General features: G+C 43.6%; 1 protein-coding gene across 1 annotated transcript; it reads right to left on the bottom strand.

The window, feature by feature from the left end:
* Window positions 1–486: 486 nt before the first annotated feature.
* LOC127198476 (aromatase) lies at window positions 487–27,948 on the bottom strand. Its single transcript, XM_051156454.1, has 9 exons — window positions 27,804–27,948; window positions 21,726–21,876; window positions 14,575–14,729; window positions 9,706–9,882; window positions 7,049–7,163; window positions 6,548–6,662; window positions 5,535–5,697; window positions 2,316–2,557; window positions 487–735 (listed from the first exon to the last, which is right to left on the bottom strand). The coding sequence occupies exons 1-9, from the start codon at window positions 27,946–27,948 to the stop codon at window positions 487–489; spliced, it is 1,512 nt and encodes a 503-aa protein (XP_051012411.1).

A 27,948-nucleotide genomic window follows, 5' to 3' on the forward strand; every position in this document is an offset into this window, starting at 1 on the left:
TGGGAAGAGTCTAGATTGTCGCTTCCCACTCACCCTCAACACACGCACGCGCACGCACGCACACGCACGCACGCACAAACGGAAGTTTATTTATTTATTTACGCACAGTATCAGGTATGCCTGGCCCCACGTGCCGCGATGGTTGCCTGGCCTCTCTAATAACTTGAGTATTTTTGCCAGAGTCACTTGGCTGTATTGAGCAGGAGACCAGACAGGTTTTAACTGATGGCCTGTCTTTCCCAAAGTATATTTGGTAGGATCGGTCCTTTAAGGCTTCAGTTTCTTCACTGGTCCCCAACACCGACTCCTTTCTTTTGCATCCTGGCTCTCTGGATGATTGCTCCATCTTGCTGACAAACTGTAGGAGCTATGGTCATCAAACGCTTCAGAGCTTCAAATGTCCGTTGTGAGGTTGACGCTAAAATGGATGGCTTCCATGTAGCGACTGAGAAGCAATGCTCCCAAGTGGATACCGACCGCACTTCTTTACTGTTTGAGGTACTTGTCTGAATTTCTTGGAGAGAAAATTATTTCCACAAGGGACTGGTCTTCGTTTGGGTGCAAGGACAAGTCATTTATTTTCGGTATGTTTTCAATACTCCTTTGCTGCAATGTCTTCACGTGGAATCGTCTCAGAAGTGTCACCAGGACGACTTTCATCATCACCATGGCGATGTACTTCCCGGCACAGCTTCGGGGCCCAAAGCCAAAGGGCTGAAAATACCTGTAGGGGACCTATGGGGATGACCAGATGATTAGGCAGAGGCAGGCAACGGTCTGAGCACACCCTGGCTTGACTCTCAATAACACTGCTTCCTTCCCCGAGAGACAAACAACTGTGGTCACCCCCCCCCCCCCCGCCCCCCCCCCCCCCCCCCGCTCTGCTGTGCCTCTCCTGTGACCCGCTTGTGGCCCCACAGAGTCCCTAGTTTAGTTTTACATGTCAGTTAGCTGGGCTAAGGCAGTGCAAATCACCACACATTATGGGTCATATTAGATGTTTGGACATCTTGTGGAGCAATTTCAGCTTTCCTGGCGCTTTACAAGTTACCGAGACAGAGTTTGTTTTTGTATGACCTCATATAACACGTACAATGAGGGCAAAAGCTATGGATGGCTCAACTCTTAGTGTCAAGCCTCTTGTGTGTGTGAGAAAGGGGGGGGGGGATCTCTGTGGCCTGGGCTGGCCCCAAAGCTCTGGTCCTCTTGTCTCTACCTAAGAGTGTTAGGGTCCCAGGAGTGTACCATTAAAAAAGATCTTCTGACTGCTTGTAGTCACTGTGAAAATTAGTGAGGATCATGGCTGTCTTGTCTAGTATGTATTTACGTGGCCTTAATATGCTAGAATTATACTAGAATTATAAAATAACTAAATAAAATGTGTTGACCAATTGATAGACAAGGCATTGTCTGGATTGCCAGTCTAGAAACATTAATTAGAGAGCGGAACTGACATTGAGTCCCTATACTACACACAAGTAGAAAAAGAGGAAACATGGGGAGCTATTTGGAAAATTCTGTCTTAGGAATATTGTGACATAGCGAAAGCAAAAATCTCTCCTATACACCAGCTATATAAAAAAGGAAGGTTGATTCTTTAAGTCATTGTGTTTTATTTAGAAATAACATCTACTGCTCGAGGCCATTTGATAGAATAAAGGCAGTGATAAAGCTAAACTTTATTTGATTTCTATCTAAAGTAGGAGTGGATTTCCTTTGCTTTGTGTGTGGTGCAGTTGAATCTAGAGGATGCTAGATAAATGAATGATGTATTAATTATTTTTACTTTATTATAGAAAACTTGATAAATTCAGAGCTGGAGAGACGGCTCAGTGGTAAGAGCAATGGCTGCTTTCCCAAAAGATCCAGGTGCAGTTCCCAGCACCCACACAGTGGTTCACAACCATCCATAACTCCCATTCCAAGGATAATGTAATGCCCTCTTCTGAGCTCTGCATGTCCCAGGCATAAAATGGTATAGTTACATACATGAAGGCAAAAACACTCATACACTTAAGAATTACTTAATTAAATGATAGATTTGAATGGAAGAAATCAATTGCCTTAAATAAATCTTTTCCAAATTAAGGAATACATTATGTTTTGGTTTCCTGGGTGGCAACTATACAAACATTTTACAGAGATAGAGAGCCAACATCTTTGGTTTGGGCTGTATGTGTCAGCCATGCTCTAAGCTATGGGACACAAGTACTGCTAGATGAAGAGAGGTGACTGTGTGGTACAGGCACAGGGTGGAGCCCGTAAGGCCACACCAACCAGAAACAGTATGCTCAGTTCTAAGGAGGAGCTCTTACATTCTTCTCGAAGTTTTCAAGGGTAAATTCATTGGGCTTGGGGAAATACTCGAGTCTGTGCATTCTTCCGATATTCAGTATGATGTTAGTTCCCTTTTTAACGGGGTAACCGTCAATGACATCGTCTTCCAGGGCTTTGCGCATGACCAAGTCCACAACAGGCTGGTACCGCATGCTTTCATTAATGAAATTCTCCACCACTTTTAAATTCTGGATGTCACTGATCCTTATGTCTCTGTCACCTGTGGAACAGATCAACAGGGCAAAGAGAGCAATGTTAAGTTTCAAATGTGATAGGCACTAAAGCTTCTCTTTTTCCCTTAGAACAATTTCTTCTTGTTTAGAAAAACAAATGCTTTTAAATCTAATGCATACCACCCACTGGAAACAAATGTGTTTTATTTGGTCCGCAAAGATGTGATACCATTTCTGGAAATAGCAACAACAGCAACAACAACAAGAGATTTCCTAAAAAATATATGGAAATCTGTTCACACTGGACCCACATTTCCATTGGCAGACAATGGGCAGAAGATGGGGGACCAGGCACCCCTTCAAAGATGATATACACTCTGCAGTTCCATGGAGACCACACCTATTCTGTCTCTGTATTACTCTTATCAGCCAACCTTGAGTCTTTGAGTTTCCCGTCTACTCTACATTTCCAGGGCACATTTTACTTTGTCTCTTAATATATGACCCAACTAGCACAATGACCACCCCAAACAAGGGCATACAGGCTGCTACAGAGTCGGTGAGGGTGTGGAGCGTTCACTTCTCTAGTCATTTGTACAGCTACCTTCCCGCACATGTCACTGGCAGGCCCACCACATCTGACTTCAGACCAACTGCTGTAGGAATATGGCAAGATGCTTACTATTCCTCATCATAAACGGCCAGTGTCCTGCCCAGCCCTGAGTGCAGCTGAGGAATAACAAGACGGTCCCGCTGTCTCAGCTTGACCTGAAACTGGTCAAAGAGACATAGATTTGTTCCAGACATGGCAAAGATTCCAAGTACCCTCAAATGAGCCACTTGCACAGAATCAAAGTATCCTGGGATCCTAGAGTATCCCTGTCTCCTATAAAACTACGCCCTATAGAAAGGTCTAGTTCAGCCAGAAAATTCTAAGCAAGAGTGCCTACATCTCAAGTACTGTGCTCCGTACCCAAGGACCGAACAAATACACACAACTACAGGAAAGATCTCAGAGGCTTCCAAGTGTTTGCTAGGCAGTAATGACCGTATCTGCGTTTGGACCACAAGAGGGAGCACTGATGCTGCGGCATACTCGCAGCTTGCCCATCGTGGCAGTCTGCTGAAGCGTTAAGGGGATTCTGAGAAGCACCAACACATCTCACTCCCAGGGATCTCTATCACCGATCTGAGAAAAGCATGACCTCAAAATCAGTTTCCCCTCCTAGATCCTCCAACAGTGTCCACTCTCTTCCTTCCATTAAAATCACATTCTCTTTTTCCTACCAGCCTACAAGCTGGCCCAGGGATGCCACGACCCTGCCCTCTACACAGCGGCTGAAAGCCTTGTGGAAACCATGCTGGAATTTGGAGCTGCCTTATCCTGTTTCTTTTCCTCCACTTGCTAGCCTGCATCTACAGAACATTTCTCTCACATATTTAATGGATTTTTTCCTTAGTGTCTACTATTTCAAGCAGCAGTAAGGTGGCTTTTTAGAGACGGTGTCGTTCCACAGCCAGTGACTTGTTTCCCCAGCACTGTGCAAAGCCCAAAAAGTCCATTATTTTATATCTTCTTCCTTCTGTTAGTAATGTGTTCCTACAAAGATCACACGGGCAAAGGCAGTTCCAAATACATTTTTGTTTTCTCCCGGATAACAGCTCTGATTTTGTGTTTCTAAATCAGACGGGTGTGGGGGAGGGGGCAGCAGGATGATGCTGAGGCAGAGCCATGAGAATGGGGGCGGAAGAACTGATAGAGCTCTGGAGGCTTCTCTGCAGAGGAGGTAGGAAGGGTGGGGCAACATCACTGATTGCAGCGAAGAAGGAAGCGCATCACCTCCTTGTCTCTGCTGTTAGCCTTCCATCCTCCTCCTGCCACAAAGTGAAATCCACAAACACTTTTTGTAAACAACAGCCATTTTCCTAGGTGAACCCACTGGAAAAGACTTAGGTAACCCATGAGGCAGGCAGAGGATATACTTAAGTTCCACACCTATGGATTCAACTAACTGCATTAAATATATTTTATTGTGTTTGTACTGAACACGCACAACCTTTATTTTGCAGTTACCCTCTAGATAATATGATAACTATTTATATAGCATTACATTGCATTAGGTGGCATAAATAATTGAGAGGTGACTTAAAGTCTATGGGAGGGTTAAAGTGGGTTATATACAAGTACTATATGGCTTACTAAGATGGACAAACCCAACCTTATATATATCTGTGTATACACAGAGTAAGAAGGTTTCAAGCTGCAGAGATGGCTCAACAGGTAAATGTGCTTCTCACCAAGCCTGAAAGCCTGAATTTGATCCTCAGAATCCATCTGGGAGAAAAAGAAATGACTCCCACAAGCTTGCCTCTGGCCTCTATATTCACACTGTAGCATGTGCGTGTGCACCCATGCACGTGCACACACACACATAATAAAAAGCTCTTGAAGAACACACGACAGGCAGGTGGCATGGGGGCGAGGTCGGGAATGAGGTTTGGAGACAGTGAAAAGAATTAGGACCTTCCCTTTCTGCTTTACGCATTGCTCTGGTGTTTTTTTAATAAGCATATATTATTTTTATGATTTGTACAAATAGAAATAGGAGGGGGCCAGGCGTGGTGGTGCACACCTTTAATCCCAGTACCTGGGAGGCAGGGCAGGCAGATCACTGTGAATTCAAGGCCAGCCTGGTCTACACACTGAGTTCAGGACAGTCAAGACTACGCAGAGAAATTCTGTCTTGAAAAACAAAACAAAAACAAAAACAAAACAAAACAAAAAACAAAAAAAAAGAAAGAAAAGAAAAGAAAGAAAGAAGAAAGAAAGAAAAGAAAAGAGAAAGAAAAAGAAATAGGAGGGACTGTCATTTCAACCTACCCAGCACAAGCCAAGATGTGACGGAATCACTTACTTTAGTTTTTCCTTAAGGTTGTACATGTGCTATCAGATGGATGAGCAGCTGGCATTCACGGTCAGAAGGGAATTTTTCAAGCACTATCGTTTATTTGATGACTGCTTACCAACCACAGTGTGGATTTCCTTCAATATTGCCTGCTCCACCTCAGGGTACTCGGCAACGAGAAGCAGCATGAAGTACAGAGTGACAGACATGGTGTCGGGCGCTGCGATCAGCATTTCCAGGACACACTGGTTCACATTTTCTTTTGTCAGGTCTCCGCGTCTCTGAAGCATTGGAAAAGGGAATCAGGTTTTCAGAAAATTAGGGGAGGTGACACTCAAGCATCCTCAAAATGAAACTAGAGGCTTCTGTAACTAGTACCAACATTTTACATATTAATATTCCACATATAGATAGGCAAATAGCTAATTACCTATTGGCATTGACTCTTCCATATCCTAGAGTTTCACATATGGATTCAACTAACTGGGCATCATGTATATTTTTCTGGTGTTTTTATTGAACAGGTATGGACTTTTTATAATTATTCTTGGGCTGGAGAGATGGCTCAGAGATTAAGAGCACTGCCTGCTCTTCCAAAGGTCCTGAGTTCAATTCCCAGCAACCACATGATGGCTCACAACCATCTATAATGAGATCTGGTGCTCTCTTTTGATGTACATGCAGGCAAAACACTGTGTATATATGATAAATAAATAAATCTTTTAAAAATTATTCTCTAAGAAATACAATATCATAACTATTTGCATAGCATTAGACTATATCAGGTATCATTCACTTGGTGGGAGGATGTACAAATATGCAAGTACTATGGTATTTTAGGGATAAAATTTGAACATTCTTGTATTTTGTTATCTGGGGAGGGCTCTAGAATAAAACTTCCAGATGAAGAGTATTTTTGTTTAGTCTCTGATTTCATGTATTATAATACAGAAGAATTTGAATGTTAAGCGTCATAAAATGATTACTTGAATTATTTCAATGGGCTATCATAACACGGCTAGTGAAAATTTTAAAGAAAAACCATGCCACTGTTATACAAAGGATTCTTTAAATAATGATACGCCATCATAATATATATCAGGGAGGTAGGTGGTTCGTACAGGTCAATACCTCAGCAAAAATCAAATCAGTTGCAAAATCCATACAGTCCTCCAGTTTCTCTGCTGTGGAAACTTTGCGTCTTTTTTCTTCTACCAAGACAGCTATCTCATCTTTCAAGTCTTTGCTGAGGAGAAGGAAAAAAAAAAAGGTCACAGTTTTCTCAATTTAGACTTCCAGAAAAACAGATTCTGCACTGGCCACTGGCATTCATGAATATGTGAGTTTATATTTTATGTATTCACAAATACCCATAAGTTACATGCAATATTCATCTCCGTGGTGCTTATCTGGCTCTTGCTGAGCAGCTTCTTGGCCAAAGGCTTCCTTTACCCTTTGCTCTGTCCCAATCACGATGCAGCCACATTGCTATGACTTTCACAGATAACTTAACCAACATGCTCCTCTGCACTCTGGGAGCATAAAACTTACAAAGTGGCCACCAGCAGCAAAGATGCAATGAACAGCACAGCGTGGCTGGGTTTGTAAATCCTCCAAACTTGTGTTACTTACACGGATCTTTCGTACTTTCTGTAGAGCCAGGAGATCTTAAAGAAGATGTTTGGTTTGATGAGGAGAGCTTGCCATGCGTTAAAATAGCCCTGGATCTTTTTCACAATGGAGCTTTCTGTGAAACAGACGAGAACAAATTCACTGAGAAAAATGTGAGCAGGACTCTGGACAGACTCTTCTGCCAGCCTTGGGTCGCCAGGGGATGACCTGGCTGCATAATACTAAAAGGCAAATTCATTATCACTTTATCTACTTGGCATCTAAATTAGCTGAGTTAGCCACAGACTTGAGTTTTCAAGCTTGTGTTTGAGACCACAGACTAGACTCTTTTGGCTTCTCGCCCTCTCTGGCTTTTCGGGACTCAGAGCAGTAATTAGGGTTTTTGCATCCTTGGTGCTGGAAACTGGAAGGATGCTGTTGGGACAAATGAGATGAGTTAGTGGGTAAAAGTCCTTGCCTCTCAATTACTTGAGTTCTATTCCTGGAATCCAGAGTGGTCCCTGACCTCCACACATACCACAGTACACATATGCCTCTTTCTTGTTAATGATAATAATAATAATGGCATATATTTTTTGTTTGTTTTTTGAGACAGGGTTTCTCTGTTACACAGAGTCCTGGCTGTCCTGGACTCTCTTTGGAGACCAGGCTGGCCTCTAATGCACAGAGATCTGCCTGCCTCTGCCTCCGAGTGCTGGGATTAAAGGCTTGTGTCACTGCGCCCAGCTAATAATAGCATATTAACTTTAAAACACCAAGCCTGTTGTGCTGCTAACACAGTTCAACTAATTTTGGAGTTAGGCGAGACACTAACTGGACTGTGTACTTGGATTATCCACCTAATTAACGGTTCCTTAATGTCTCACCTTCCAGTGTTCTGTTGATTTTATAGCACTCTTCACATAGCCCAAGGTGAAGAATTTTTCTCATTTTTTTTTCAGTGCATTGTTCTGAGCCTCATACATTGTTAATAACAGATAAATGATAATAAGTTAAATTGAATAAAATAAAAAAAAAGAAAGTCCTTGTGTATTTTTTCAAATTCCACCAGACCAATATATAAATGGGAAAGGAACCAACATTTACATCAACTGCCAAAATGCCAGTCATTTTTAGGTTGCTTTACAGAGCTTTTAAGTTTAATCCTTATGGTCTTTCCAGGGAAGTGATGATGTCTTTGTTTTGAAAAACAAAAACAAAACCCTACAATGATAGAAATGAAGGATTCAGGCAATATGACAAACAGGTCAGTTGGGAGTTTAACCAGTACCCAGTAGAAAGGGAAGCAAACATAACCCGCATAGCTTATTTGGGTGTTGTGGCATCACAGTCTGGATTGACCAATGCAGAGGTATACAGTTTTCTTCACACAGCCCTTCCTAACAATCCAGGCATGGGCCAGATCAACGTGTATCTACTTAACGTCAGCAGAGACGCAAGCAGAAAGGTGAGCAGCGACACAAAAACTTCCCACAGGAAATGCATAGCCAGATGAAGTTTCTATAGTCCTGCGAAGACCAGCAGACTAGCAATGATAAGGCCACGGCTGGGAGAAAGAAGGAGGGGCTTATAGCTGGTCTTTTGGCCAATCAGGTAACATCTGCCTCGGCTGTTTCCCACAAATGGTAGACCACTGTGCATTATGCCCTTGCCTAGACTGTTTTCCTTTTGAATCTGCTCATGGTTGTGACTTCACTTCATTGAGATGCTGTTTAAATGTCCCCTCTGAAGAGACCTTTCTTGACCACTCAACTCCATAATGGGCACAACCATGTGCTATCCCACCTCAATCCCTGTTCTTTTACCCTGACTTGGTTTTGCCTCAAGGCACTTACCTTTGCCTAATACGTTTTATTGCTTTATTGTTCAGGCAAGCACTACAGTATAAGCTCCTGAAAGGTGAAAACTTCACTCATCTTCCTGGTTCTCTCCCCAGATCCAGGAATACAAAATAGGCAACCAATACATAATGGTTGAGTCAGTAGATGAATCAACGAACACAGTTATAAATTAACATAGGAAAATCACATGCTAATATCAAAAGCAGAATGCAATGTATCCAAGTAACTGCTTGTGGGTGGTGGTAGTTACGTGTACATTTTAAAGTATTTGTCTTTTCTAGCTTGGCGGTAAGATGTCTTGTGGGTTGTCGTAGCCATTAAACGGCGACATGCACATGAAGTGTATCTTCAGGTTGTTTGATACGTAGTAGATACTAAATACCTGTCATCTGTTATTGTCACTCCTGCCAATATCTGCAGCGCTGTCACCATCACTTTATCATATGGATACAGCCCAGTTCTCATGTAGAGTAACTAGTTGAGTGCATATGTATCATGTTCGCATGAATGGTTAAATATATCCAATTTACCCGTGCTACGTTAATGACCACATTAGTTGATAACGTTTGCCTATGGTAGAATGTTATGTCCTAGACCAGCATAGGAGATACCAAAAAAAGGAGAAGGGGTGCCTTTTGCTTTGAAAGTTGATAGATGAATGAATAGGGCAGAAACACTAGAGGGAAAATATCCTTAGAGATCATTAGAAATGCCCAGCTAAGAGCAATGTACAAAATAGCACTTGGCTTCAATGTGCTGCCCCCACGTGCCCTGTTTGAGAGATGGAAGAACGCATGAGAATTCAAGTTCCAGTACCATCCAGGGGGATCCCCAGGAAGAGCATGTTAGAGGTGTCCAGCATGATGTGTCTCATGAGGGTCAACACGTCCACGTAGCCCGAGTTGTCGGTGACTTCGTCCAGTCTGTCCAAATGCTGCTTGATGGATTCCACACAAACTTCCACCATTCGAACAAGACCAGGGCCTGTGAGGGCTGGAGCACAGAGATGAGGCTGTCACAAGCACCAGGGCACACGCAGGCAGCTTACTTTGCCTTCTTCTGTCCCCAACTTGACATTAAATTATAACTATAAATTATAACCTTCTCCATGCTTTCTTGTGTCATCCTGATTTTCTTCAAGTACTTACCTCCTTGACTAAAAATGAGTGAATAAATATTACTTTAAAAATGATGATTCAAATGTGAGCCTTTCTTTAAGCACTAAGTTAATCATTTGTGAGACTGCAGATGAAACACTAATACTTCTGAGTATAATAACCAGAGCTCTTTTACATTGTGCTGTACCTATTTCCCTGAGATGATGGCTTGGATTTTGTTTGGGTCACGCTTACTTTTCATTTCAGTGCATAAGAGGGTGTTAATACAGAGCCGGTGAAACTGGTCCTCGACATGTCAACCTAAGGTTCCTAGATGGCACAGATGTTCAATGCCAGGGTTATAAATACTGAGTGTGTGTCCTTGTTTTATTCTTAGCCTCTCTTCAGGTTACCTCCAGAGTCATTTCACACAGCAATGGCAGGCAGAGCAATTCCTTAGTGGCTTTGCAGGCTTCAGTGTCTGGGGAACTCCTAAAAGAAGGGTGACATCTATCTACTAGCACTGTACTTTAACCAATCCTGCATGAGGCCCTTGACTCACATTTTCAAATAAATGAATGAGTGAGTGAGTGAGTGAGTGAGTGGGTGAGTGAGTGAGTGAGTGAGTGGGTGAGTGGATGAATGCAAACAAGTAGAATGAATTGGCTCCACCCTCTCTTTGTTCCTCCTGACCTAGCGCTGGCCTTAGTGGTCTCTATTTTTATGTCTTTTGTCATTCAGAAATTTTTGGTGTACCTTAAAGACAGAACTCCGGGAAATTTTTTCTCGCAAAAAGGAGAAACAAACAACAAAAAGGCGAAGTAACATATATCAGAAGATGGACTTCGAAAATAAGACCAGAAGCTTGGCAGCATGGTGCCTCACCACAATAATCCCAGACTCCAGGGCCTGCAGCAGAAGGGTCGTTGGAAGTTCAAAGCCAGTTTGGGTGTCATAGTGAGTTTAGGCCATTGTAAGCTACAGATTAAGACCTTGTCAAGAAAGAATGTGGTAGATTGGGAGGAGGGGCAGGCGGAGAAGGAAGAGAACGGTGGGGAGAGAGTAGGAGAGAGCTGGGGAGACCAGTCTAAGGACGTTCTAAAGAGTCCCAACTAGATGCCAGGCACGGTGGCGCACGCCTTTAATCCCGGCACTCAGGAGGCAGAGGCAGTGGAATCACTGTGAGTTTGAGGCCAGCCTGGTCTACAAAATGAGTCCAGGACAGTCAAGGCCACACAGAGAGACTCTGTCTTGAAAAACCAAAAAGAGTCCCATGTGGGCTAAAGAAGGCTGAAGTAGGAACCTTCCTCCGTGTTAGGAAGGGCCTCCCTGGGGTTCGTTCAAGAGAGGCATATCATCCCTTAGCGACTGAGCTCCACATGTCGCTCATGGTTTCCTTCCAGGTGAATGCAGGGTTTGCCACTACGAGCCGACTGCAACGTGCTTGCATGTGTGCCTGCCCACCAGAAGAGGGCACCAGATCACATTACAGATGGTTGTGAGCCACCATATGGTTGCTGGGAATTGAACTCAGGACCTTTGGAAGAACAGACAGTGCTCTTAACCTCTGAGCCATCTCTCCAGCCCCAGGACTGGGTGTTTTCATGTGCTTTAAAGTACTCTAGTCTTGATCAGGTACTCAGTTCCATCAATAAATAGCTCTTTTGGCAATTTCAGTAGACAGCTTCGCTACACTCGCCATCTGCCAGAGTGGGCCTTTTCTGCTGCTATGTCCACCTACTTCTCTACACTCCCAACGGGTTGACAATTTCATAGCATGACTGAAGGTAACAGGCTCCAAAATGTGCCCCGATTTTTCTACTTTCCCTGGGAAAGCAAAGGAATCTAACTTCAAGAGGACAGTTATCAAGATGCTTGGGACTCTCATTAGTTATAAAAGTGACAGGTGCTTCAGTGTGCCTTTTAGTAAGTAATTAACTGACTATTTTTGGAATTTAATTGGGGTCTAATTTTATAGCATTTTATTGAAAGCTTTATCTTGTATATATGGGGCTAACCTAAAATATTTACAAAGATGTGTTGACAAATTTCCTGGCACTGTTCAGTGGTCCTCTTTTGACAGTTCTTGTTCCCATGACATCTCCTCTGAGCGTCCCTTGTCACTACAGCAACCCTTCCTGTTTTTATTGGTCATATAGTTGTGTTTAGTTATCATTAAACCTTTGTCTGCTACTAACAGAGGGATTTCTTTCTAAGACACACACAAGTGTTCATATCATTTTCCTTAAAATATTTACTGAATCTGTATAACTCTCGAGATATGCTCAAGTCCTTGACTTAATAAGATATGTCTTGAGTGATTTGGCCCCGCCTCTTCTTTGCCCTTAGGCTTGTCCTTGGAGGATCCCTGGACATGCAATGATGGTCTGTCTTTGTCTGTTGTCAAACCACCTACGATGTCTCCTTTGTTACACTTTCTTACTTAATTCTACTTCATTCAAAAGTCATCATAAGGATCCACTGCTCTGGGCTGTCTTTCCTGGCCCCTTGGTGACTCTAGGTGGCCCATGTGCCTGTTCTCTGCAGCCTGGTACAACTTGAGCTAAACAATACTTGGTGATATGCAGGTGCACCTTACCCTGCCTTCCCATTACATGGTCCTCAAGGACAGGACCAAATCTTGCTTGTTATTCTTGGTACCCAATACAATGATGAGAACAGTAGCTTGTTAAATGAGCAGATTTAGAGATTCTGTTAACTCTTGACTGTCAAAGAGTATAGGATATTGGTACGTGCAAGTTAACTGCTCCTGAATACTAATTACCATATTCCTAGTAAACCTGGGTCAAATGACAAAGTAAAATACAATTTATATATCTATGGAATCAGACACCATATTTTATTTGTTCTTTACAACAGTTCAAGTCTACATTCTGTAATATTCATCAACTTCTACAGAAAATGGAAGGAAGCACAAAGGTACTAAGTAACTTGACTGAAGTTCCCTTATGAGTAGTAAGGGGCAGTGTTGGGACGTGAGCCCACCATAATCCTGAGACCTATGCCTTTCCATTAATCCAGTGTCAGTCTTAGGCACAGGGAGAGTGATCTGCTTCTACATGAATAGTGGCACGCACACAGACGCAAGCTATCCAGAGTTTTCTAGGGTCTGAATCACAACATGATTCAAGTGTTGGTCCTCACGAGGAGGAGACTGTGGTGTGTCCTCATGGGAAACCCAAACAAATGCCCAGAGTCCCTTGTGAGAAGACTTTCCTGCCTGAGGCTGTACCAGAAGGCGGGACAGAGCTGCAGTTTAAGGAGGACTGGACCCGGACCATCAGACAAGGACTCAGGGTGGGCTCCAGAAGCTAGAAGGGGTAAAGTCAAAGATGCCTCCTATCCAGAGTCTCCACAGGCTTGCTATCGCCTGCTGAGACCTATGGCAGACTTCTGGCCTGCAGAATTTTAAGATCCCAAACTGTCTAGTGTGCTGCAGCAGCCAGAGGAAGCACAGTATGGCTAGGTATCAGAGACCCACAATTAGACCTAAAATCTCTGTAGTTCCAGATGCTGTCTCTGATGAGATTGCCAAGGCATGACTATGTTCCCTAATGCTTGATATTAGTGTCAAAAATTGGCCTTGGGTCATCCTCAACATCTTCCTTTTCATAATGGGTGGGTGCCGAGTAATGAGGCTTGGGATGGAGTCTCCGCTTATCTCTGACTTGCTCTGCTGGTGCAAATCTCAACCTCTCTAGAACCTCATTTTTTTTCAACCATAAAGCTCAGAGGCTGGATGAGGCAACATGCAGAGCCTGACTCTTTGCTAAGATTCTCTGATTTCACTCACCAATTGTTTTCACCTAAAACATCTGGCCTGACACACAGTGGGTCTGCCAGTGCACTATTTCGCCATGCTTAGATCAAACTGAAACACTAAATTCTTAGTTCAAATGACCCTAAGTAGGCAGGCCCATCTCTTCAGAGTTTGTTGTGGCTGTAAGTATAGACTCTGGGGTTGTATCCTGGGGGCTAGCATTTACTAATGTTGGAATCTTGGACAAATAACTTAACCTTTTTAAAGAAGGTTTCTGTGAGACTAAAACATCAAGTGTTGAGGCTGGAGAGAGGCTACAGGTTAAGAGCACCGGCTGCTCTTCCAGAGGTCCTGAGTTCAATTCCTAGCAACCACATGGTGGCTCACAACCATCTATAATGTGATCTAATGCCCTCTTCTGGCCTGCAGGTGTACATGCACGCAGAGCACTATATACATAATAAATAAATCTTTTTTTTTAAAGACAAGTGTTTAGGTTATGTTTGATATATAAGCAAAGGTATAAATACTATGTATCCATAATTTAAAATGTATGTGGCATCAAAATTTAAAGCACATTTTTTTTCTTTATTTTCATTTTTGTTTTTGGTTTTTCGAGACAGGGTTTCTCTGTGTATCCTTGGTTGTCCTGGACTCACTTTGTAGACCAGGCTAGCCTTGAACTCACAGCGATCGGCCTGCCTCTGCCTCTGGGATTAAAGGTGTGTGCCACCACGCTCAGCTAAAGCACGTTTTTAAAAAAGAAGTACCATCATAGATCTAAGAAAAAAAATAATGTAGCATTACCTTTCATAAAGAAAGGGCGAATCGTCTTCCAGAGGTCCGGATTATTGTTAAATATGATGCCATTCTCATGCATGCCGATGCACTGCAGCCCACGTTTGCTGCCAAATCTGGAGATGTAGTTGCTGTGTTTCATTACATGGAACATGCTTGAGGACCTGGAAAGAAAGCAAACCATGGTGTTGGTCCCACGTGGGGGAAGGGATCTGTGGCAGTTCACTCTGACTGTGTAGTAGCTTCCATAACAGAAGCATGCTGATCCAAATGCAAAGTATGATTCCTAGTGTGCAAGTTAGCAGGAAAGCATCCCTGTTCAAGTGAATCATTTCTACTCTCTGACTCCTTAAGTATCACAGTAGGAAGAAGGGGGAAGCCGTGAGTGAGTGAGTGAGTGAGTGAGTGAGTGAGTGAGTGAGTGAGTGAGTGAGTAAGTGGGTGGGTGAGTGGGTGAGTGGGTGGGTGAGTGGGTGAGTGAGTGGGTGAGTGGGTGGGTGAGTGGGTGGGTGAGTGGGTGAGTGAGTGAGTGAGTGAGTGGGTGGGTGAAGTTCTAAGTGATCAGAAGTGAATGAGTGGCCTTCCCCTCAGGTCCAAGTGTGGATGTTTGTTGGGGGATGGTCTGATGTATTTTGATGCTAATTAATAAAAAGCCATTCCACCTGGACAGGGCAACCGAGATAGTTGTGTCTAAGTTCCCAGGCTGAGGGGGGTGGGGGGAGGAGGGGAGGAATTCTAAGAAGAAAGAGAGACCAGAGGACAGGCTCTCAAGAAGAGAAGAGTGCTAGGCCATCATGTGTTAGATGGAAAAGAAGCATGTGGCCGGCATGGACGGAGATTTGGCCCAGATGAAGAATATTAGCAAGTATTTGGGATTATGGATGGGAGGTAGCTTGCCAGAAATTGGTAGAAACAGACGGCATACGGGAAGTAGTTTGCAGGATTGATATCTGCCCTGCCCCAGGTTAACTAAGGCTATTTGAAAATATAACAAGTGTTTGTGTCTTAATTGATTGCTAGTTGGGCCTACTAATAATACAGATAATCTAAAAAACAAAAACAAAAACAGATGTTGACAGTGCACTCAGAAAACATCCACCATCATGTCCTCCACCGGATATTTAGGAGCTGACTGACGACTGCTCCCCTACAGAGACTGCCTACTGAAGTCAGCTGAAGCTGTCTCCTTGGTCCAGCTCTCTGTCCATCTGTTCCTGATAGCCCCACCTCCTTATTCAGCTGCATGCAATAACCCGGCCTCTCTGTTCAACTCTGTAACAAACACAAACACACTGAGGGCTGAGAGGTTGCCTGTGGTTTATCCCACTTAAATTAACTTTTTAAAAATGAGATAAAATTCTGAAATAATAATAATGCTAAGAATAGCTGGAATTTCAGGGAAAAATTTTTTTAAGTAAAAACCATCAAATCAAATAATCTCTCAATTCCCAACAGTATTCATTCATAGAGTGACTCCGGTTTTTGACAAGTTTTTCTTTCTATAAACAAACAAATGACAAATCAGATGTTTCAAATTGAATCCCAACAAATTAATCTGACACTCCAAAGTTTACTTAGGTAGTAGTATCAACTCTAAAACAAGCTGAAATTACTGATAATTAAAATAAGGTTAATTAAATATTAAGCAGAAAGTGTTCTTTACATTCTTTGTTCACAACTTTGTAACCAAAGATTTTCAGTACTTGAGGGAAGAACAGAACATTGTCTTATTTTGGTTTTTGTTTTGTTGTGTTTTGCTCTGGCCCCAGGGAGTCTGTAAACTACTTTTGTCTTATGCACTGAACTAAACGTTAGCAAACGTTCAAAATCCATGCATCCCTTAGGGGGTGCTCTCATCCCAGTAATTTTCAGTCTGAAGTTCTGCCAAGAAAAACCATCAAGGAAATATCAGCAGCCACAGAAAAGAAACTTAACCCAAGGTCGTTTATCAAAGTGAGGCAGAGTTTATCTAACTGGGGTAAATGGGACAGATAGGGAGAGGGGACAGTTGGCGGATAAGCCCATACTCCTCCCGGTTATCACAAAGACCGGACCCCGAGGTGGATCCTACCAGTAATCTGGACCAAGGGAAAAGTCTAGTTGGAGAGAGTGAGGATTTTCCCCGCATTCAGAAGAGGACGTGGACGTGTAACGACACCGAGGTCAGAGGTCATACTTTTAAATACGATTGAATTAAGAGATCGCCAAAGTGGGCAAACCCTCCCACCCCTGCCAAACAGAGACAGACAGAGACAGACCCTCCCACCCCTACCAAACAGAGACAGACAGAGACAGAGACAGAGACAGAGAGATCTCAGTAAAATTCATGAGGGTCCTCCATCCAGTGTGGCATTTCTCCTCAGTCTCCCCCATCCAATCGCTTTCTGTCAATCTCTGCTATAAGCCCTGCCTTTAAAGTACGACTTGAGAGGTTTTCCTGAGGAAAGAGTAGCAATGCTGAACGTCGAGTCTTCCTTGCTACTGCTATGCGTGAACCCTTATGTCCTTGTCCAAAGCCAGACCCTGTACGTGTCCCTGAGACACCTTCCCATTTCGCACAGCACACCCGCTCTTCGCTCCTTCAGAAGTCTACCCTTCTCACCACAAGTCTCAGGAGAGCCCTGTCAGGTGCCTCAGTGTCTCTAGTCCCGTTTTTTACCATGGTTCCTTCCAATCCCTCCGGCATCTCTGCCGTGTCATGAACAGTTTAGCCAGACTCCTACCTCACGGCCTCTGTGCCTCTTTATTCCTTCTTCAGATTTCTGCCTGGATCACGTCCTTGCTTCGAGTCTTTTGAAAAATGCATTTATTTTATTTTTTTGTGGTGTGTGTGTGTATGTGTGTGTGTGTGTGTGTGTGTGTGTGCACCCACGTCTACAACTATGTAGGCATGTGTGTGTGAGTGTGCACACGGAAGCCCTCGGCTTATGCCAGGAATCATCTTTGATCTTCCTTCCACTTTAATAAATAATTAATTCCTCTCCTTTTAAATCTTGTCAGCAAACCTGTCCTAAACTACCCGCTCGCTCGCTCGCAATTACACTACAGTCCCTACCTCTAGTCCCCGTCTAACCCCCGCCCCCTCCCGCCTACCCCGCCCCCATATAGTACATAGCCACTTGGTTTTCCTCAGGACTGTCTCAACTTTAGCACTAAAGATCCCCTGGCTTAGAAAATCCCCTAATGTCAGGTGGACTGAATGATTGGTCATCATGTGGATACTATGTAATGACACTTTTATCACAGATAGGCTGCACAGTTAAGATTATGTCACAGAGCCAGGCATAGTGGCTCATGCCGTTAATGCCAGCACTCGGGAGGTGGAGGCAGGCCGATCGCTGTGAGTTCGAGGCCAGCCTGGTCTACAAAGTGAGTCCAGGACAGCCAAGGTTACACAGGGAAACCCTGTCTCAAAAAAACAAACCAACCTAAGAAACAAGATTATGTCACAGAAAAACCATCATGGCTGCCTTACATATTCTATGATGGTTATACAGTGACAAAATGGCCTCCGAATGCGTCTCTGAGCACGCATCCATAATAAGGAATGCATGGCTAGACTGTGCTTTCCCTTGTTTATTCACAGTATGGACGGTACCACTATGTTGTTCCGTGAGAGTGGGAACTTTGAGCTGCTTTTGTTCCCCAGATATAATACTGCCATCTTCCGGGAGAAGAACGTGGTGTGTAACACCTTCTCGTATCTCTGAGGAACAGAGGGCCAATTATTACTGTTGGTACCTAAGCTCTTAATATATGTGGAATGAATTCCTTCTAAGTTTGCATATAATTAAGCCAGGTGTGTAAGTGAACTCTTCATTCGCATGTTAGTTGTTCATTGTCCTTTATGAATGGCACTCAATTTATTTTATATTTGTATTTGTGACAGAAATGAATGTACACACACATATTAGACCTACGATATAGCATCCATAGGCCCCGGTATGGAACATACCTGCCCAAGGGCACTGTGCATGCTTGGCTGGGCAGGTGCCAGAGCATACACATCTCAGAGCTTTACCTCACAGTCCCCAAGGTGTCCAGGCAGCATAGCGAGCCCTCCTCCTCACTGCCTCCTCTGGAACCTTGCCGCCTCTGCTCCTTTGAGACAGGGCTGGTTGGAAAAGTTGGACTGCAGTCATCACACAGTTGTAATGGCTCTAAACCTCAAACTTCTCCAAAAGGAAAAGAAATCAGGCAAAACTGCTCAAATCAAAACAACAATCTTGTTGAGGCCCGATGGGGTTCTTTCAAGAGGTACGGGTAGTTCTGGAAAGAACTTGAAGAGCAGGCAAGGCAGGGAGGATAGGGACAAACTCGTCCTATTCCAGAGCGGAGCTCAGCCGCTAACAACAAAATGGAGCGCTTGGAAGCAATTAAGGGGAACACAAAGACTCCAACAAGTGAAAGGCCCAAGGGGACAAGGGGACATAGCAAGAAGTGAGCTGGGAGAGCTGGGGGAGGGGAGGCAAGTTGTATCCATGCAGGGTGCAGTACTGTGAAGGTCGCTCTCCTGGTGGAGCAGGGTAGATGACCCTGATGGTCTTGATTGTGACAAGGACCCCCCACTTTAGGAGTGGTGTGGGGGCAGCCCTGAATCTGTCTAGTGGCCTAGGTTTCTAAAAATCCACTCTCTGGGAGCAACTTTACCTAGGGCTGTGTCGTCAAACCTGCCCCTCTTCACTACAGATCTAGCCTTGCACCACCATCACCTTGGTGAGACTCAAGCACAATGTGGAAAGAGAAAAACCACTCCAGCACTGCTTAGTCGCTTGCCCTAGTCCCCGAGAAAGGCACTCTTGCCCCAGAAACAAGTCCTTCCCTCCCTCCAAGCTCCACACTCTCTGGGTGACCTGCAGAGATACCTGCTGGTATCTGGCCTCAGGTGGGCTCAGTCTCAGAGGTCAAGCACTGAGATTCTTAACTCGCTCCCTGGCTGATTCCAAGGCAGATGTGCTTGAGGCTTATCGTGTTTGCCAACGGCAATTGGGGAAAGGAAGCCATGCGAACTCGAGTAGGGCTAAAAGACTGCTCTCTGTGTGACAAAGCAGAAGGGACTGTCCCAGTCCTCAGACCTAAACGGCGGCGTCTGTCACCAAGCATTTTTAAGGCATCCAATTGAAAACATGACTAGAAGAACACTGAAGTCACAGAGGAAACATTTCAGATTTGCTTGAATTAGACTGACCAAGAGCTCAGTAGATCTTAACACGTCAAATCAAAGTGTGATTGGGGTCCGGTCATTAGAGCGATGTGTCTGAACCATTTGAAAACTCGTCAAAGCAGATGGTGGGGTTCTAGGCCAGATGTTTATTTAGTAAGTCCTGTGGCGTAAAAGCATGTGCTTTTGGCTGTCTGCACTGGTCCTTGAGGAGCCTGCTGCTTCCCCTCACAGCTGCTCATGGCTGTGGAGGTATAGCCTGCCGTAGCCATTCCTCAAAGTGCTGTAACATCAGACTGAATGAACAAGGAAACCTCAGGCAAAAACTAAGGCATTAAATAGATCCAGAAAAAAACAGGACTGGGTAGATTGAAATATTTGGAATTATGTGATGTTTTTCTCCTCTGTGCCCTTCCTTCAGTATTTACTTCAAAGAACTGGGATTCAAGGATACTATTATGTAATAAAGCGACATATATATAAAATCAAACAAATCAGTAAAACATCTCGGTAGGTTTCAGCGTGTGGTAATAGCTCTGCTGGAGGCTATAAATATTAAAATTGGTATAGTGGTTGTAGATCACATGGTTAAAAGTCAAGCTAAGACAGCTTGAAGTCTAGGGGAATGAATATGCCTTCTTTTAATTTCTCCATCTTCTAAGATCAATAGACAAGACAGCAATTTGTTCTTAAGAGTCAAGTATTTAGTCAGGTCCAGGATGAGTGCGGTCCAGCAAAGTGTAACAACTCAGGAAGGAGAGTTTTAATGGGCTCTATTGATCCCGGTTGGTTTCAGATGGCTCAGCTGAGACACTGGCACACAGCCATTGGCTGGAGGACAGCAGCTGGTGTGGCTTCTACCTCTGCTGTCTGACACCTCATAGGTGTTCAGTAGCCCGCAGGGTGAAAAACCTATTGGTCAGATACCAACCAGCCTCTGCTTTGTTGTTGGTTTTGTTTTGGTGTGTGTGTGTGTGTGTGTGTGTGTGTGTGTGTGTTTACACTTACTTGTAGAAATAACACCAAAATGCCAAGAAAGCGGGGCACACGTTAGGCAAAAACCAAGCCATCTGGTCCCTGAGTTTCCACATTTGTGACTAAAAGAAATTTTGAATGATTTCCCAACTTTCTGTGGTTCTCTATCTACATGTCTCTGGCTTCAACTCAAGAAATATTTAATTATATTGCTTGTCCACAGTATCAGACTGCTACATGGCCATTTGTACACCTTCATTTCATGGGGAGGGAGGGGGATGTAACTTTACCAAAATATCAAGCTATCAAAATTAAGTGGGTTTTCTATAGAAAAATATTATTTTTATTTTTTTATTTTTAAAAAAAAATGTAAATAATATATTCAGACTACATCTCAATGGTTATCCCCTCACTTGTATCTTCCTTCCCTTCCTCCTCAATCCTATTCCCCTCTCTTAGGCCTGTGACAGAAAGGGGCCTCCTCCCTTACCATATGATCACAGTCTACCAGGTCTCATCCAGGTAGCCTGCTTACTTTTCCTCTGTGTGCCACCAGGCCTCCCCACCAAGGAAAGTAGTCAAATGGGGGCACCAGAGTTCACATCAGAGTCAGTCCCTGCTCTGTGAAAAATGCACTGTCCATTGGTTAGATCTGAATAGGGGGTGAAAGTATTATTTTTAAAAATGAAAAGGGCAGCCGGGCATGGTGGCACACACCTTTAATCCTAGCACTCACAAGGCAGAGGCAGGCGGATTGTTGTGAGTTTGAGGCCAGCCTGGTCTACAAAGAGAGTCTAGGGGAGCCAAGAATACACAGAGAAACCCTGTCTCGAAAAACCAAAAAAAAAAAAAAAAAAAAAAAAAAAAAAAGGAAAAGGCTTCAGCCTTGATCTTAAAGTTGAGTAGAAGTAGCCAGAGCAGAGGCAGTGTTTGCACACTGAGACCTTGTGCACACCACGCCAAGTGCACACTCTTGCTGAGCTACGCCCTCAGCCAGTCTAGCCCCGATTGTTCACAGACTCACTTGCTGATGATGAGGGTTTCCTCTCCACTGATCCAGACTCTCATGAACTCTCCGTACATCTTATTGTAGTAGTTGCAGGCACTTCCAATCCCCATCCACAGGAATCTGCCATGGGAGATGAGGGGCCCGATTCCCAGACAGTACCCTGGACCTACAACAAACCGCGAGAGGGTAGTGAGCTTCTTAATAATGCCAAAAAAGTTGTTCTTTCGTTTTTTTTAAAACATCTTCTAGGGTCTTATATGTAAGCCACTCTATGTGATTTAAAACAAAACCAAGGATCACATGAAACTCTCTGCCTCTTCATGGATTAAAAAGCACGCGGCCTCACACTAGGTCCTCTTGAGCTGTCATTTCGGTCCCACTAAACAGGAGGTTATATGCTAACTTCTAAGAGTCTCAAATAAAAACTGATTTATCTGTCTGGCCATAAGCGTGGAGATTGTGACAGGTGACAAGTGGATGGAACTGTACAGCCGCTCAGGCTGTCCTTGAACACCCAGACTCTCTTCTCCCTGGGCTTTCAAGTGTTGGGATTCTAATCAAACCTGGTAGACTGTATATTACTAGTGGTTGGGGGAAAGTTAGATACAAATCATTTCAATACTTAAAAATTGTCAGGAGGTAAAAATACGTTTTCTAAATCTTTTTTTTAAATCCCGTGTTGTTGGTGAAATTGTTATAAAGACAAAAAAAGTGTCTAGCTGTATCAGACAACAAAATCTGTGTAACAATGTAGACGGGTTAAGCTTTTAGATGGATCATCTGACCTGGCAAAAGATGCTTAACCATTCACTTTGGAGTAACCAAGTCCTTTTTAAAAAAGATTTATTTATTTATTATAATGTATACAGTGCTCTGCCTGCATGTACACCTGCAGGCAAGAAGAGGCCATCAGATCACAGTATAAATGGTTGTGAGCCACCATGGGGTTGCTAGGAATTGAACTCAGGACCTTTTTAGAAGAGTAGTCAGTGCTCTTAACACCTGAGCCATCTCTCCAGCCCCCAAGTTCTTACTAATACAGTTAACAGACCTCCTTCCCCTGTTTGAAGAAAAGATCTTTGAATCAAACCATCAATAGAATCAAAGTTTAGCCAAAAATTTCAGTCTTCTAACTCTAGTAGCATTACATTATATCGCATATGACTAACACCATATTAAAACAATTCCTTTATGTTCATTCAAAGATTTAAAGAACCATATTTAATTAAATATATATTTCCTCAAAATATCAGATATACCAACTTTTAATCTATTAAAATGTGTTGTAAACAAATACCAGCTGTTCCGTAACCACAGATGTTCCGTAAGTGTATTCAAATAAGCTGTCTATGTATAAATAGAATAAAGAGTGAACTTTTGAATGTTGTTCTTGACTTACACATGCACACACAGAATATACACATATGTACGTGCACACAAATAAAATTTAAATGAAATAAAAACAGTCGTTGTATATACATTTCGACCAAAAGTGGAAGAGTATCACATAACATACATATAGTCTACATGAGGCCAAGCCTTGACCTAAGACTTGTCTACAAACATTTATTTACTCAGTAGTCAAGCCCCTTGAAGCATAAAGCATAAATGGCTTATATTTCAGAGGTACCATTCCCCTACTTGTATAGTACTCTACCATACAGCATAAAAATTACCAAAATGAAAACATTTTGAGATGGGTCTTATTGTGCAGCACCTGGTTGGTTTGGAACTTGCTATGTAGACCAGGGTGGCCTCGAACTGCCTGCCTCTGCCTCCCAAATGTTGAGATTAAAGGAATTTGTCACCATACCTGGCCAAAATGAAAACATTTATTTAAAAAGATAAGACAATGAAGATTTGTATCTACTGAAAAAAAAAAAAAAATAAAGATTGCTAGACAGTACATGGGTTAAGAATCTGAGTGTTCAGCCAGGCAATGACGGTGCTGCATGGCTTTAATCCCAGCATGCGGGAGGCAGAGGCAGGTGGATCTCTGAGTTCAAGGCCAGCCTATTTTACAGAGTTGGTTCCAGGACAACCAGAAGCCACACAGAGAAACCCTGTCTCAAAGAAGGAAAGAAAGAAAGAAAGAAAGAAAGAGAAAGAGTCTGAGTGTTCTATCAGGAAGAAAAGCAGAGTTTGGGACACTACTCATCCAATAACCACTTACTGAGTCCCTACTTTAGATATTTGCTCCAAGTCAGGATCTAGAGATACCATGATACGCACAATAACTATATTCTTGGGAAGTAGTTGAGGAGGGGATATGAAAACTATAAAGGCAAATAATTATAACACATATTACACACATGTATCCACGTGCATATATTTCTTACATTTGCATGTAAATCTCGCACCACATCTCAGATGAGTAGAATATGAGGGACATATTCCCGTTGCTTCTGCATGAGGCAGCTCGGTTCCTCAGACTGGGAATGTTTCTCTAGGTATAGGATGATTGTGAGCGCTCCCTCAGCCCACTCCCAGGAACAGTAAATACGTCACTGTCTGCTCTTGTACCCAGATGGGCTCTTTAAAACCAATAGGTAGGACCACTTACCAGCTCTCCTAGTCAGGAAACTGGCATTTAAACCTACGAATACACCCTCCAGAGACCCATGCGCACAGTGTGTACAGCAATGCTGTCCATAGCACCCCAACTGGAGACATTGTCTGATCAATAAGCCATGAGATATTTGTAAGAGTGAAAAGCAAGCACAGTGCTCTCATCATCATAGATGGAGCTTACGGACGTAACAGTAATCAAAAGGAAAAAGATAGACAAATACTATACAATGTATTGCTAAAATATTTAAGGCAAGAAAAAAAAAACTATATTGTTTGAAGATGTGAAATTGGGTCCCAAACTTTAACAAAACAAGGCAACAATTGTTACAAAATCCAGAAAAACATTTATCTCTCTGAGATGAAGAAGAGAAAAAAGACAGGAGACTGGAGGAGAAAGAAGAGGAGAGAGGGAGGCATCAAGAGGACCATGCCATTCCTTGAGCAGGGCTCTGCGAGCAAGGATGTCATCGCTGTGTACAGTTTGTTTTTTTTTTTTTTTTTTTTTTTTTTTTTCCTCTCTCTCTCTCTGGAATAGTTTCTTAATGGAAAAACTGCAGCAGGCATGTTGTCATGTGCTCTTCCTGTGTGCCATGACCAGGGAAGACTATGTTATCTGAAGGGAGAGGGCCAAAGCCAAGATTGGAGTGGAGATGTGAACTGAGGGTTGCCAGGTAGCAGGCAGCAAGTCCTGAACTGAAACAGAACACTTGGGATGTTTATCAGATGTTTATCGGAATTAAAGGGATGCCACTTCCCAACAGATTCTAATTAATTCCAGCTCTGCTCTGCCAGCAGAAGCATCTCTAGGCTGCCCCCTTTTTCTGTCTTCTCTTCACTCTTCCTTGTTTTTATTCTTTTTTTTTTTTTAAGATTTATTTATTTATTATGTATACAGTCTTCTGCCTGCATGTACACCTGCACACCAGAAGAAGACACCAGATCTCATTATAGATTCCCATGTGGTTGCTGGGTATTGAACTCAGGGCCTTTGGAAAAGCAGCCAGTGCTCTTAACCTCTGAGCCACCTCTCCAGCCCAGCTTTGTTTTTATTCTTTCTCCTAATCGGTCTTTACTCCCCAACTCTCACAGCCTCCTTCCCTTCTGTATCAGCCAGGCATTGCCACTTTCCGGGTCAGAACACACACCTTCCTTCCCGGGTCTTCCCTTGCTGCCAACCACCAGATCTAGGCGGACTTCACAGCAAGCATAAATGATGATGCTTACACCCACCCCTGAGCCATAGCACACAGGGTAAAAACCTCTCCTCTTTGAGCCCAGCTTCTCCGACAAAAACGACACTGTCACCAACATCACCAAACAAAACGAGCGGAAAGCTGCTGTAACTGATATGTACTAGGTGTGGGCTTTCAGTCACTGTACCTTATAAATTCCCTTAGGCTTTTTGAGGACCCAAAGTACCCTCAAAATTTGCGAGAGTCATGATTCAAGAGCAGTGACAGAAGGAGTTGGGGGGACAGAGCACTTTTCTTACTTCCTATACCTGACAGGAGTCAGAGAAGCCTGGGCTATGCCCTGTGGAGAACTGAGACTAGAGGCTCCTGGTCTCCTGCCTGCCGGGGCTCCTGTCTTCCTTCTAGCTGGGCATCAGCTGGCCATTTTCCTCCTCCAAGATTTAACCCTTTATTTTGTTTGGACTTTCTGGCTTCTGTTACTTGTCGTAACATGTTACTTGGCAACACAGGCTGCTCCCTTCTGTGGCATGAAGGAGCTGGGCTTATCCCTGTGCCTCTCAAACTTGACTGCTCGTGAAACACCACCAAGGAAAGATTTTACAGTATCAGTGTCGACCCGAAGGCTCTACCTCAAACAGGGCTGAGGACCACTGGACCATGTCTAGGTAGCTGACCCTGATGACAAACAGTACCATAGCCCTGGCCCAGAAGTGGTAGGGCACAAAGAAGCACCACTTCATTTCCTGATTCAGGTCTCATGAGTGTCAGTTCTCACTGTGCCTCTTTGATAAGTGTATGTTTTAGCCAGGCGTGGTGGTACATGACTTCAATCCTAGCACTCTGGAGGGAGAGCCAGATAGATCTCTGTTGAGTTCAACATAAGCCTGCTCTGCATTATATAACGAGCTCTAGGCCAGCCAGATGCCCAGGCCTGCATAGTGAGACCCTGTCTCAAAAATAAATAAGTAAACATGTTTAAGGTTACAATCCAAACACTACTGGAAAGGGCTTGAGAATCAGCCAGCAAACTCCTACCTTCAGAGTTGTTCTTATACTAAAATTTGAAAGTTGTGTGGCTTCCTTGATAGATGTTTGCAAGAAAGTAGGTTGGACTTCAGCACCTTGAGCCCATGACAAGGAAAAGGGAGGACAAAGTGTTCTACCGTACCCCACCCTCGCTCTTTATGGAAACTACTCCTTTACCCTTTGCCCAAGGAGGAAAGGAAATCTATGGAGAGCAGCACTCAAGGCAAAGCCATGGATTAGCTTCTATTGGCTCCGAGCCTTCTCCTCCACAGGTGGCCCCACCAGGCAGAAGTGAGCAAACTCAGCATGATGTTCAGCTAAGTTAGAAATTAAAGTAATCTCAAGTGCCAGGCTGAATCAGAGAGACAGGCAATTAGCTGGAATATTTCAGAAAGAAGCCAGGCCCAGCCATTTGTCCACGCTCTCCCCAGCCCTTTCATTTGCCCAGTGCAGAGCCTCGGCACTCTGTGACTGTGCAGCTACTATGGTATAGGAGGAACAAGCCTGGTTGGATATCTTATGGGGCCAAAGACGAGTGATAACTATGAGACAGTCACACCTAAATTTAAGGGCAGGATCTGAAATGTATTCTGAATTAACTTGATAATCGATCACTTCAGCATCAGTAGCAAAATTCATCACTGGGATTATCACATAATCACATTAGTCTCTACTTTTGATTGACATAATGACTGCCAGGTGATTCTGTCAGACTGTGATGCTCCCAGAGAAAGGCTCTAGTCCCCATTCCTCCCCCAACGACCCAGCTCCCATTCCCCCCTTATGTCACCATGCTACCAGTAAGAGAAAGTGAAGAATAAGATTAAGAGAAAGAATAAATACAAAGAAGGGCAAAGGCGTGTGTGAGGCAAAGGGAAAGGACAGAGGAGGGGATGGGGGACAGCTCAGAGACACTTCCACCTGCAGAGCAGAGCTAAACTTAATTAAAAATCTAGTTTGTTCTTACTTTCAAACTCAACAACAACAACAAAATCCTGAAGTTTTACCTTGCCCCGCCCACTCCATCTCAAGCTTGACTGTAAGGTACTCTCACCTGTGCCAAACCAAACCTTCCAAAGCTGTGTGCAGCCTGGATGACTACCTCACACACATCTGTGACGTGTTCATCTGCCGTGTGCCGACTGTTGGCTTAACATTTCTTATCTTAGGCCTCACCTAACTAGCACAGCTGTGGTCTTCAGAAAGAGTTTTCTCTTCCTCTCCCCACCCAAAAAAAAAAAAAAAAAAAGTTTGCAGCCAGGAGGAACACCTTCTGGAGGCAGAGAGCTAGAAAGTGGCTCACCTGGCACTGAGGATGTGTTCTCACAATTCCAAGCCAGGAGGAGGAGGCCCACGATCAGCAGGAGTGGCATGGCGCTGACAGGCATCTCTTCCGGGACCATGATGGTGACATTGTAGTGCATGGGGTTCAGCATTTCCAAAAACAT

This window comes from Acomys russatus, chromosome 14 (genome assembly GCF_903995435.1).
Source record: "Acomys russatus chromosome 14, mAcoRus1.1, whole genome shotgun sequence".
In the NCBI taxonomy this organism is placed as follows: domain Eukaryota; kingdom Metazoa; phylum Chordata; class Mammalia; order Rodentia; family Muridae; genus Acomys; species Acomys russatus.